Source organism: Rhodnius prolixus, unplaced genomic scaffold, assembly GCF_049639745.1.
Source record: "Rhodnius prolixus isolate KJV_2025 unplaced genomic scaffold, Rpr scaffold_1, whole genome shotgun sequence".
NCBI classification, from domain to species: domain Eukaryota; kingdom Metazoa; phylum Arthropoda; class Insecta; order Hemiptera; family Reduviidae; genus Rhodnius; species Rhodnius prolixus.
The window spans coordinates 35,966,018-35,980,291 of NW_027411581.1; the positions used below are offsets into that span (position 1 = coordinate 35,966,018).

The following is a 14,274-nucleotide window of genomic DNA, read 5'->3' on the forward strand; positions in this document are numbered from 1 at the left end:
TACCACTCGTAAATCCTTGTTTTACTCATAGCAGACTCACCATATGCCTTTATTAACATTTCACACACTTTATTTCATTTTTTACGCAAAATTTAATACAAATTCTTTGATCCATTTTTTTTAACAAACAAAAATCGCCAAGCTCGAAAAACACGTCTAACCTTAACGGCTGCCACTTAAGAAGTAAACAATGAATATTACTGAAAATTTTATCGTACTTCAGGGGCATGTGTACCAACATAATAAAAAAAAAAATTTTACAATCAGACTCTCCAAACCCGCGAAATTTAAAAATTCCCGTTACTTTTTGAACACACCACGTACTTGGGGATGATCCTGGACGCGAAATTAAGCTTTGTGCCACATGTAAGGGATTTAAGAAGGAAGGCTAGTTCTTTTGTCGGACAGTTGAGGTCGGTAACAAGGAGAGAATGGGGATTGAAAAGGAGGGTAGTGAGTACCTTATACCGTGGGGTTCTGGTCGCTCAGGTGACCTGCTGTGAGTAGGTTTGGGCCCATCGGGTAAGGACCGCGATTGTGAGGATGCACCTTATGGCCGTGCAACGTTCTATTCTGTTGCTCATGGGGCGTTATAGCTGGACCACATCCACGGAGGCTTTGCAGGTGCCCAAGAGGTGCTTGCCATTGGACTTGGAGGTGGTTAGGGCCGCCGTGAGGTATGGTTTGCGAAGGAGCATAGAGGTACGTACTTACTTACTTACCCCATGGTAAGAGCCGTACGATTTTCGGTAGCTGATATGAACGAAGATTACCGGTTATGGTTTAGGGAAAGGATGTATGGCGAAGTGGAAGAGGAGTTTAATCGGGAATGGAGGAATAGGTGGTGAGCGTCAACTAAGGGAAGAACTTTAGTTTCGTCCCTGAGGCTATCGGAGGTAGGCGGCTGGTTTCCACTGAGATGCCATGTGCAGTTGCACGACTGGTCACGGGACACGGTATTTTGCGTGCCAAAATGTTCGAGATGGGCTTAGCAACGGACCATATTGCGCTTGTGGAGATCCAAAGACAGCGGATCACGTTATTATGCCACGTAATCTTTATAATGATTTGCGCTGTATTATGTGGGTGGGATTCCCGTTCTGCGTAACTGGAGACGTTTTCCCCTTGTTATTAGAGAACGTGTCGGCATATGCGGCTTTCCGCAAATTCGCGCAGGCGGCCTTTGAGAGGCGGATGACCTCGGTGGTTGGAAGATGATGTCGTGGATCTGGTTGGTTGGCTGGAGCATGTTGTTGGGGGTTTGGTTTGTGCGGTTTTTCGAGTTTGTGTTGGGTGTGCGCTAGTGTGTGATTTTATTTTGTTTTGTTTATTTGTAATTATGTGATTATTGTTAATACTTCTATTGTTATTATTGTTGTTGTTGTTGTTGTTGTTGATGTGATTGTTTGTGGCTGCTGGTTTTGTTGACGGGATCTGTGTGTATTGAGGGGTCATTATGTTGAGCGGTAGAGATGTGTACGTGGGGCGGGTATGAGCTAGCGCTCGGAGACCGCCCCAATAAAAAAAAAGAAAAAAAATTTTTTTATTAAAAAACTTATTTTCAAGCCTTTCTACACTTTTTGCTAGAACTTTTACTACTGCTGTAAGCCGCGTTATCACGTCTTCAAATTTCTTGGTTTCCAAGCTAGGTGCTTGGGAAACACACTGCATAGCTGAATGGTCTAGCTGTTTCAGCTTTCACCCTCTTTAATGCTTCGTTGTAGCTGATGCATTCTTTTACCTTAAGTTCCTGTATTCTTTTTTCCTTTTTAAAGATTTCGCATTCTGCAGATAACGGGGAATGAAATGGGCCTTTGCAGTTTATACGTAGTGGCGGAGTTGGACACTCATTCTGGTGGATAGAGCCCGAGAAGAGCTTGCAACGGTCACCAACAGTGCAATTATTTGCAATATATCCTAACGTCCAACATTTAAAGCATCGAAAAAGGGTTCGGAATGTAATGCCACATTGGCAATGACAAGAACCCTGTCGTAATCTTTTCTGGAGGTTGAGCTCCCACGAATGTAAGAATAAGTGCTGGGGGCTGGTTTCTTTTCATTGAGTTGTTTTTTATAGTATCTCTTCACTTCAACTACTCCCTGCGACCTGGATTCATTCAAAATCTCTTCCTCTGTGCAGTTCAGCAAATCATAACTCGAAATCACACCCTTAGAATATTTAAACTTCTGTGCAATTCAACTTTAACGTTTAATTCTTCATACTTCTCTAAGGTTAACAATGATTTCGCTCGTTCATTTGTAACACTGGTTTCTATAAGCAGGGAACCGTAACTTAGTTTTTTTGTTTTAATCCCCGGGGAAACATTTTTTAGGAAGGTGAACACTGTACCGCCAAAAGGGTCCAAAGTTTTTCCCATCGTCTAAACAAGACATTACGAAAAATTGCCGTCCTAATTTTGTTCCCGAAAATAGAATTTTCGGATCCAGAGCCTTATTGTTTTTATTTTTTACTAATGAAGATTCTCCATTCTTTTCTAAGCCGGTTGAAATTTGGGTTTTAGTCGTTTCCGACAAAAGGTTTCCACGATTGGGGAAGATCTATACTACCCCTTCGGCAGAGCGTTCTTACTGTCAGGGGGCCTACTTACAAACTGAGTTCGGCCTGGTGCTCATTGGGGCCGATACCCCCGCCCACGAACTTCCCGGCTCTTAACCTAACACAAGAATTTTGGGGTGTCTGCAAGTGTGTATCTTCGTTTGTAAAATTGTGTGGTGAGTGTGTGTGAATGCGTAAGTTTCAAATATGGAAATATGTATTATTGTATGGTATTGAGCTCGGGTTCCGTGGGTACACTAAACCCATACGACAGTATACCAGCCGACCCTACGTTTCAGATTTAAAGTTATCCAATTGTATACTCCATTTGATTATTTTATTCTCTTGATGGAATTAATATCAGCTCAAACTATTCTAACTCTAACGATATTACTGCTCCAGAAGATCAATCTATGTCCCTTAAATGGAAACCGTAATTACGTAATAAATATTTGCAATAATATGTTACTGAGTAATTTTTTTCTGAATGTTCCGGTTCACAGATGTATATAAATTTAATAGAAGCAATACGTGGAGCTGTAGAATTTCTTGTGGATCAAGATTTGGATAGATTACTTAACTCCACTTGTAGTAATTTTTACCCTCAGCTATACAACAATAGCTCAACACAATATCTCCTCACACGGTTTATTTGCTCAACTTAGGTCTATTAATACACTGTCGTTAAAATTAAGAAATACCACCTACAGAATAGAACAGTAACTGCCTCTTATGTGGCAATATTCTATAATAAAAGAGGATTTCTTCCATATATTCATGGTTTGTCCTGCATATTTTGGCACCCGTGAAAAGTATAAGGTCAGAGCGTCTTTCAAGTTTACCTTTTGTGTTAGCTCAGTGCAGTAGAGTTGTAATGAAAACCGTATTCTGTTATCTGTGTGAATGTTGAACTTTAAGAGAACAGTTAATAAGTTAAAAATTTAATTCATTCATTCATATTTTATTTCTTCTTTAATTTTTTCGGCTTTATAAATCTTTATATGTTACTTATGTTCAAGGACTTAAAATACCATGAACTATTCTTTTGGAACTTACATCAATGTCATAATTTAAACATATGTTTTATCAGTATTTGTAATTTAGTACTTAAGTGTTTTTCTCAGTTTTTTGTGATATTGATTTCATATGTAATTTGTAATAATTTATGCTTTACCCAACTGTATTTGAAAAATTAATAAATTAATTTTTTGCAATCTTGCAAAGCCGATTTTGATTAAGTTTTACAGGAAGTATTGCAATCTTGCCTTAATCGCGGTTTGAGTTCTCTTCGCCCTTTAAGAAAGAAGTACTGTAATCGCCATTTAATGTTTATTACTTTCTTAAGAGAAAGCACTGCATTGCGGTTTAATTTCTTACACAGAATTGCTATTTTTTACTACCACCAAAAAGGTATAAATACCTTACACTTTTATTCGAAACGTTTTCCCAAGAATTTTTTTTTTGTGGAGTTCTTTGGAGACAGCAACTCTAAGCATCTTTTAAACAATCTCCAATGGTAGATGAAGTCCCTTCGCTACTCAATATCAAGTTATAATGAAATTATTGTCGTTTAATCAACCCTTGAACTCAACTTTTTAAACTGTGTTTTTGTTAAGGAGATCTCTATTACCTTTACCCGGAACAGCTTACACCAGAATCTTGGAAAACAAATAGGAGAATAAGAAGTGTGGTGGGAGAGATCCTAAACGAAAGTAGATATGGATTTCAAAGAGCTAACCAGGATCTGATCTTCAATTTGTGATAAATTTTGAAAACGTTTTAGACAAAGAAAAGAAGTTACATTCTGTTTCGTAGGAGAATTGAGTAGCTTTTGATATAAAGTAAAGATGGTTGAAAGCATTGGATAAAGGAGTGGACATAGTTTTTGATTTAGCAGTTGGTAGCTTATTTAAAGTAAAAGAGGAACGTATTCAGAATGTGCAGCACATATGAGTGTATAGACAAGCAACGGCAACCGTCAGGGATGTACACGTATTTTAAGCCCTCTCTTTTTGAAGACCTGTTGCGTAAATTTATCAGTGCCACCAAGTCCCAAACACATAACTTTCATATGGATTATCGAACTTACTACAGCTGTATTTGAAGGTTTAACGAAAAAAACAATTCTCGTCGCCGTTTACCTTGGAGATGCAAATAACTGAAGCTTTAGATATGAGTTTATTGGTTTTTACTTCTATTATAGAACTGAGCCCAGCCATGTGCTAAGTGTCCCCCTCTACGAGTAGGAGTAGTAGAACAGCTTCTGTAGCGCAGCCATAATGCAATCAATAGATTAACCTAAATGACTAATCAGGTACTTTTTTTTGTGAGGGGGAAAAAAGCCAAAGAAACTTTTCTGTGATCTGTCATGAGTGGTGGTGCTCAACCCACCAAAATACCCCTTCCTTTCAGGCTTAAAAATGTCCAACCTGGGTCCGCTAAATAGCATTACATTGGGATGGCTTCCCTTCTTGTTCACTCTTCCGCCGAACCTGTAATTATTCCACAACCTTTCTTTTCCTTATTAATATCTTTTTTACAATGGAAGAGACCTTCGCCCAAGCTTCCTTGTCTTCCCGCATCCGTCCGACGATACTTTCTGGAGTTACCGGATCGGTCACTTCCAGCAAGTTTCTGGTGTCATCAGAGTCCGAGTCCCCGTAAATGCATGCCCAGATGGTCTTTGCCCGATTTTATTAAGGGAATCCGCTAAATAATCGTAAGGACTTGTGTGAGGAAATGATCCATCTTCCTAGGTTTCCTATCTGCCCAGGTCACCGGGTCAACAATCAATTTTGCAGACCATTGTCCATGGTCGTCATTCGCCCAGCAGTCTCTCCATTCTTCAGGTACGTTAGTCGTCCCTAAATGGTAGTGATAAATATTCTTTAATAAAAATGCTTAATAGTTTCTAGTTCGTAAAAGTGTTGAGGAAGTGGAAATATTGGGTCCACCAAAATCAATGAAAGCGCATCTATTTCATATTGGGTTTGTCCAATTAGGGACTTATCACAAGTATTATAAAAGCCAAATTTGGTTGGTTACAGCACTTATACATCTGTTGATGATTAAGACACATTAGCATCAAAGGTGAGCTGTCTTTTGGGATACTCCACTCCCGATAATCGTTTCAGCTACATTCTTTGGCAGTTTAAGGACAAAGTTCTCATCAAAGTACCTTAACAAGAATATTCTTAATTCTATTTTTATTTCTAATAAAATTATACTTTTAATAAATAAATCCAATTACTTTTCTTGCAAGAGGCTCTCAAATACTTCTCGAATTTGAGAAAAGAATAAATAGTACAAGACAAATTTATCTCTGTCAGTTTGGCTGATCGCATCAGAACGGAGTAGGTTTTGTATTGAATCAAACTGTCGGCGGACTTTAGAACGCAATCTTGTTAAATCCTGGAAAATTAAAGAATACTTGTATGGTATGTTGAATAAAATAATGGTCAATACATAATGCACTTAGTTATAACAACCCTTACATAGCCTCCATTTGACAGTGTCCGTTTTAAAGGAATGATCCCGGTTATTTAATAAAAAAAATCCAAGACATTCGCACAATACAATTTACTGCATTGTATATATATTGTAAAGTTTTTTTGTCCTTTTGTTTAAAAACTTTAGTAACACAACTAATGCCTGCCACTAGTTAATTTAATTTATGTGGGTTTGATAAACAATAAAACTCGCTAAATTTGTAAACAATAACCTGATTTATTAACTCATTAACATTATTCACATTAACATTTACTAGCAACTAACGCTATTCATTACAGTTACCATTTACAACAGTCACAACAGTTTACTGTTACTTACTCACTACGTAACGCCACAAAACTGTTCCACGACTGACCACTGGTCCGCACTGCACCGAATTGCACTAGTCTCAGCTGCACTAACACAGCTCTACTCACTAACTGACTAACCGCCTAACTAGCTAACTCCGAAGCACTCCGCAACACTGACTCTCTCAAAAACTATCACTTCCAAAGTGTCTCTCCAAACTAACTGAAAGACTCACTCAAAACTGTCTCTCTAAGACTAACTCAAAACTGACTTCTCCAGCTGTGTCTGCTTCCCTTTAACTGCGACTCAACCCCTAGAACAATCTAGGCCTTTCTTCTTTGCCCAGGTCAACTTCGTTACAATATAATAATACAGGGTGACCAGAGTTATATGCTCCGCCAACTTTTTTTTTTAAACAGCGGGAAATTTCGAAAAAATAGAAAACACGTATTTAATCATTTTTAGTCTAGTTTATTTTCAGTGACTGACCCATTTTTTTGAACCCTAATATTCCGAGATACAGCATCCAACTTTTTTTTCAAATGGAACATTATATATATATATATATATATATATATATATATATATATATATATATATATTTCCCCATATTTTTATAGTACTTGTGCTTCTAAAAAAAATAAAAATTCATTTATTATGTATTAGTAAAATTACTTGTTTTTTTTTAGGAGCTCAAGTACTATAAAAGTATAAGCTCAAGTAAAAGGCCGTTTGAAAGCCTATTAAACAAGGAAACTTTTATAAAAAGTGCCAGCACCTAGGTAGAATAATGATCACATAAAAGCCTAATGAGTTTTCTTAAAAATTTCGATTACTTTTATTTTTCCAGCATCCGGAGGAAGATTGAGGCTGTTTGGAGAATAACTTATGCTTCGAAATGGTATCAATTTTTAGAAAATTTATCTGTCTTTCTAACCGTCTCATCAGAATCGAATTCGGACTAAAACTTTCTGAGAAATAACATTTTTATTGGAAAAAAGTAATGATTTAAGAAAAAAAATTAAAAGTGACGTCACTCAAGAACAGTGGAAAATATGAAGTTAGCCAATACGTCATTGAACTCCACTTTAGATGTACTACACACAGTAGGCCTATGGACAATACTTACTGGTTACCCTGTATATAGCATAGTAAAACCGATCATGATAAATTATAGAATAACGAATCTGTACACGTTGAAAGGATATTCTCGACAATGAAAAGTCTATAAACGAAACAAAATGGCTAAATCAACAATGTAAATATAACTCTGTGAACTGCATTGTACTGAATATTTTGACTCAAAAAATAAATTAATTAATTAACGGAAATTCATGCTAGTGATAAATCTCAATAACTTTTTAATGCATTATGTTTAGTTAAAAGTAATTAAAAATTATCGCTATTAATAGTTTATTTTGTTAACTGATCTGCATTCGACCTTCTACGCCGCTAGAAGTAAGAGGTGTTACTTTCTGTTTTTAATACTATACATTTTTTCAATTTTACTGGATTGAGAAAAAAATATTGTTGTGAGTGATATCTGAGGGTATCTCGGTACTGGTATTATTGGTGTTACAGGTATTATTTAGGTCGGATGACGGCAACGCAGACACAGTTTTTAATTCAAAGAAATTTTGACTGATTTGCCTTTATACACTACACCAAATGTGTTGCAAGTTAAAAAATAATTTTATCATTATTCAATAATAAAAAAGAAATTACTAATTGCTTTTTGAAAGAATCTTCAACATCTTGAGTCCACCTCACGAAATGCGCTGTCAGACCGGCAACTCCTAGGTTATTTCGCATCCAAGTAACGCTGTTAGTAAAAATATCGGAATTAGTTTTTCTAGGTGTTTTATTTTTCTAAACATTTAGAAGTCAGACTGAATAAGTAACAAATACTAGAATTAGCTTATTTTACACTGCAGGTTATTGGTAAAAACTTATTTTATCTTGTTACAAGCAGATGGTGTGAACTCTATAGTTACTATAGGAAACGAGACAATAATATTTTTTTTTGTAACATAACATTTTGGGATTATTAGCAGTGGAAGCATGATTGCATGACTTGTTACAGCGCTTAACATAAACGATTATTTTATTTAACGGAATTATAGGACCAAAAAAAAACTAAGAAAAAGGAAATAAAATATACGATATTTTTGTAAAATGAATTGATATTTAAAAAGGTATGCTGCTCGTTATGATTAGCGTTGTAAAAAAACAATTTGACTCACGCAGTAAGCTCTGAACAGGTGAGGGCCACAATATTGAAAAAGTTCTTTTTCTCTATTTACGGCTAACCGGATTCATCTGGAGTTAATTCTATTACTCACTTTCACTTCTTAACTTCACTGGAGGGTGTGCTCCCGACAAATTACCTTCAGGAATAGGATTTGGGAAGAGTGAAGAAGAACTAAGAGCGAGAGAGGCTGAGCGTCCAGGCGCTTTGCAGTGAGTTTACCAAAGCTCCAAGATAAGTGCGTCTTTCCTTTTATTTGAAAAGTAAGCTCATTTTGACTCAATATAGATTGGAAAGTGAATAAAATATAGATTGGAAATTCAGGGACCCAAATTACTGCTTAATTTCGGAAGAACATAAAGAATTATAAGTGTTTAGGTTTTAATTTAGAAGTTTACAAGTTCTTTATTAATGTTTTTTAATTATTTATTTCCACATTTCTTTTTTGATTAAAATTAAAAAGGGGCCTCAATTAGTTTGCGTTTTTCTTTGGTTGTTAAATTTTAATTTGTTAAATGTTAAATTTTTCATGGTATTTTGAAAACTGACGATTAAGTTAGAAATAAAATTTGCAGATTCGCATTTCCCTGAAAATCAATGGCGTAACGCTTAACCATTATTATTTCTATTTCCGTAAACTAGTTCGTTTTCGTTTTCTTTGAACATTTAACCTTCTTTGAGATATTTTGATTAGCTGGTTTAAGTGAATATAAGAAAATACTTCCGGAGATTTTTAACTCCAAGCAAAGGTACAAATCGAAAACATGCCCATTACCTATGAACCCTAGCAGCGGCAACCTTTTAGACCGGCCCTTAAGTAATTTAGTGTAACAGATTGGCTACCCAATTTGCATATTTTTGCTAAGGCTGTAGTGATGTTTTTTTTAAATACATAGATGAAAGAGAAGAATATTCCTACTGATTCATTGCAAATATCAAACTGCATTACAAGTACAATTCAAACCACTCCATATTTTATGAATTATCCATGAAATATTTTTTCATCCAAATACAACCATAGAGAATGTGAATTGGATGCATTTTATTCGCCAACGCCACAGGTTGGATGTTTCTGTTTCATATATTTGACTTTTGTCTTTTAGTTACTATTATTTCAACGAGATAATTTATTGGGAAAATAGTATTTGTTTAAACCTGTGCTTTGTGCTCGGAGACTCTACAACTCTGCTGGTATCCGGATACAATAATACAATATTGGTGTTACATACTATTTATTGATAGACGTATTATTATTGGTGGGTGTGGTTTTTGTTTTATTATGGAGCATATTTTCTTTTTTCATGATGCAAAGTCTTTTTCTTTACAAGCTATTATATTGGATTTGTACTTACTCGCAGTCAGGTGAATCCTCATTAGTCAGATCATAAGTGCACTGCATAATTTGGGTTTTCAAGCCACATTTCATTAACCTAAGAGACTTCGCCATCAATTCTTCCGTAGAGTCTTTCAAGTCAACAGTACTGCCAAAGTAGAGTATCTCCTGTTCAGAAGAAATCATTCCCATAATAATCTTTTGCCCCTCAGAATCCTCTCCAGTGACGAACCCGTCTATGTTGATGAAGATCTACATAAACAAAAAACAAAACAAAAATCCGTGGTTAAACTTTACATTGCTTTCTCTTTTTATGATATTTAGATTTAATTGACAATTTCTTTCCACCAATTCATGGAATAAATCCTTAACTCGCAAAAATTTAGAACTTAAGTTTAAAGGCAGTTTAACCGCTGGTAATACGGCTGGTTAATTAATCATCAATAACAATAATAATAATAAACACAGAAAAAGTATCACTTCTAAGACAAGATGAGGAGAATACAATATTTTTTTTATGACACGATTGACGCGTCTTTGCCAATATATGGTAAATTAATTGGAATTTTGGCTACGGTGGGCTAGGGCTTTTCATTTTGATATTCTGGTTTTAATAAAATTGATTTTTTATTTTTTTCTAAGCCATTATTTTCTAAGTAACCGTTCAGATGAATCTCAACAATGCAACTCAGCTAAATTTGCTTCATGTTCAAACTCTCATGATTGCAGATTTTATTCAAAGGAATCGGAATAAAACAAGCCAGCTGCTTCTGCTCCAGTTCAAGCTGCAAATGTAAATATAGAGGTTGTTGGGGCCAGGTTTATCCTTGATCAATGAAGGACTTCGCATAAAAGAGGAGATCAAATAATGTATAATTAAATCTTTATTTGCGTTCAACTATGTATGCATTTATTTTTACAGGGTGCAATAAATAAATAAATTAATTAATTAATAATAATTTACTTTTGAAATATAAGCTTCGATATTGGATGGGTATTCTGCGCTCAGAATGTCTAGCAGCTCCTCGTCGCTGACAAAGTAATATCTGGGAAATACCATCCTCTTATTTTGTAAATTCTCATAAACTATTTCCATGCTATTTTTGATCTTATTTTGCATATAGGTTAAAACCGAACTTTTCCTTAACTTTTTACATTGTTTAAAGACAATAGGATTTCTACAAATATCTTCTATTAACTGCAAAGAAAATAAATCAACATTAATTGGCAGTAAATTTAGTTAACTGGCTGCAAAACAACCATTACTTTGATTAACTCTACGTAAGTTGTACGAAGTCAAATCAAATGACCAGTCAACTGATACTCTAAATCCTTGAATCAAGTAAAAGAACTGACAACGCTAAAGAAGTCAAGCGAGAACGTTAAACAACATTAAAGAAGATGGCAACAAATGGAACCAAACTGAAGAGAATTCAAAACAAAGCAGAAATCTTAAGTCTGTCAAAATTAAAATTTTTGATCATTTTCGTTACCCCCAGATTAGAACAAAACATCTACTAAACAAATTAGAGAATTTGATAAATATTTGTTTCAGCTCACAGATACAATTGAAAATCAGAAGCACATTGAAAAAACAGAAAATTAGTAAAGTTAAAACATGCAGTTAAACAAAAATTTAAGACAGAAAATTTTAATAAAGCAAGAAATTAGTAATGAAAATGGCACACTACACGCTGGAACAATTTCAGTTTGAGTGGCGCCAACAATTAAGGATTTAAAAAATATAGAAGCGCCTAAGTTATACATTCAAAGGAAGATACTAGATACTAGCTGGAAATGTGGTTGGTTTCTAAATTGTCTATGCCTAACAAAACATAACAAGAATTTATAGAAAACATCAGAAAAAATAGTGAAAATCAAAATAAATTTGGGCAAGAAAGATCCATGACAGTTACATTACTCTAAAAATATATACATGTATATTTTTATCAAGCGAAGACAGAAACAGAAAAGTTCTATCCTCAAATAATGACTTGTTGGGTTGAAGGTTAATTACAAACACTCTTGTGTTGACCGAGCGAATGCCGGCGCATTCACTACTCGCCAGCTACCAGCCCAATTATCATAAAATTCGTGACTCCTGCTGCACTAAGCCTAACAATATGCATAGACTTAGGATGTATGATTTGCGAGGAATCGGTCAAATAAAACAACTCGTCTCTTTGCCAACGTTTCGACAAATATATTGTCCTCTTCAGGGCCTGGATATTACAAATACAAAACAATTTACAGAGTCAGTAACATAGAAAAACCAGTAAAAATCAGTAATATAAAAATAAACAGTAAAATACACTAAATTTTTTATAATTATTGAAACTTACGTGGCTATGCGGGTTGGTTGAGTTACAGAAACTAAGAGCCAGAAAGGGAGAAGCAGGTATATATATACAGATATAGCGGGACTTACACGGGAATTTTGATAATTACAATTGGACAGATACAATAGACTAATTACAACAGAAGAGTAAATACAATAAATATTGGGAAATTTCTTTAAACAACAAAAATCGTTAAACACAAAACACAGGAGAAACCAAATATCCCTAATGAACTAAATAACAAATAACCAAAAGATTTGAAGTAAATTTAAAAAAAAAACAGCAATAATTATGTACAAAATTTGGATATCTATTTATTTTTTAATGATAAAATTGTAGCAGTTGGCTACATTTGACGTGTCTGTCCTAAAGTTAACTGCGTTCTGTTTTACTATGTGGCACATTTCAAGAAAATTTCGCTTATACTGTTTTTTTTCCCTATCGAGTACTGTCACATTCTGAAAGTCAAAGTTGTGTTTGTTGCCCATGTGGTGTCTAAGTAGCGCGGTGGAATTGTCGTCTTTTTTTGTCTTGCAGTCATACTGATGCTGGTATAACCTCGCCTTAAGATACTGACTTGTCTGGCCTATATAGCAACTGTCACAGTCCTGGCAATTTATTTTGTAAATTATGTTGGATAGTTTGTCTGTTTGAATTTTGCTCTTTGTTTTGGTGAAAAATTGTTTAATGGTGTTCCCCGATTTCCATGCGGGGATTATGTTGTATCTGTGAAGTAGTTTAGTTAATTTTCTCCGACTAGGTGTTAATGTAAGGGAAAGCAATGTAATGTTTCGCAGGAGGTTCTTGACAGTCTGAGGGAAGTGTTGTTTGTAAGTTAGCGTTCGGTCTTCTATTTATTAATTTAGGGAGACTATAGATAATGCTTTTGGGATAACCATTGCTGGTTAAGATATTTGTGATTTTCTTTTTGTTCCTTTCTTTGAATTTATCATCGCTGATTGGGATAACTTTTTTGTAGAGAGAGATAGCAAAGTTCAGTTTTTGGTGAAAATGTTTTTTGGAATGGTAGTGTAAGTATCTGTCAGATCTGCAAGGTTTGGTGTACCAGTCAATGATGATAGTGTCAATATGCATAGACCTAATTGCATCTTTTGACCTAGGGAACGATCGAGCGGCTGACAACAATATACGATTTTTTCAGGCCTCCAGACAACTAAGCATTTGTCAGGTCATTTATTATAAGATACTCGTGCATTCATAATTTATTGTATCCTGTACACACAAGAAAGCAGAAAGGATTGGCTTTACGATTTCAATCACTTTCTAGGCTGCTTATGGCAACGATACGAAGAATTGGAATAAACTGGGAGAGACATATGCCCCAAGAGTGGCCTAGATGGCAAAAATAATTATTATTATTTTATTTTTAATCTTGTATTTTATTTGCATCCTTGAGCTGTTTTAAGAATTTTTTTTTTATTTTTTTGTGAAAGTAATCCTACTTCGAATTTAATTTTCTTTTTAATTTTTGGAACAAATACTATTATTATTATTATTTATTTAAAATTGTTCTTAAAAATTTCATCAACAGTGTGCTGTTACCTTATGAAATCCAGCATCTACTTCCATAAATAGCTGTATTGCTTTCGTTTTGTTAAACACATTGCGGCAAAGGATTTGTTCTAAAATTATCAATGAATTCTGTGTTTTCTCTAATTCATTTATAACATCCACACAACGGGACAGCTCATCTTTCCATCTAATAATAGATGTACAATGTATCACAGCACACCTAAATAAAAAAATCTATTAAATTCACGCATTCTTAAACAGAATTAATTTTAATTCTAATTCAACTTTTCTTCAAACTTAAAATTTGATTAATATATCTAAGCAAGAGTATTATAAGAAAAATTAGCTTTTTAAACTCGAAAATTTCAGTTCGAGAAACTGTTATGTAAAGTAGCATTTTCTTCCTGGTGTCTGGCATCCATTTGAGTTGGAGATAAGTAATGTTTACATCAATAACAGCGAGTAG

At 34.7% G+C, this 14,274-nt stretch overlaps 1 protein-coding gene across 10 annotated transcripts in view; it reads right to left on the minus strand.

Moving 5' to 3' along the window:
• Positions 1-14,274, minus strand: part of LOC141448125 (dynein axonemal heavy chain 10-like) — a 269,181-nt gene that overhangs the window by 120,555 nt on the left and 134,352 nt on the right. For all 10 annotated transcript variants that reach the window (XM_074116245.1, XM_074116251.1, XM_074116250.1 and 7 more), the window contains 5 exons: positions 13,839-14,028; positions 10,901-11,134; positions 9,956-10,188; positions 8,081-8,177; positions 5,808-5,968 (listed from right to left, as the gene is read on the minus strand). In XM_074116245.1, the coding sequence (XP_073972346.1) occupies positions 5,808-5,968; positions 8,081-8,177; positions 9,956-10,188; positions 10,901-11,134; positions 13,839-14,028 (915 nt within the window). The remainder of the gene's footprint in view (positions 1-5,807; positions 5,969-8,080; positions 8,178-9,955; positions 10,189-10,900; positions 11,135-13,838; positions 14,029-14,274) is intronic.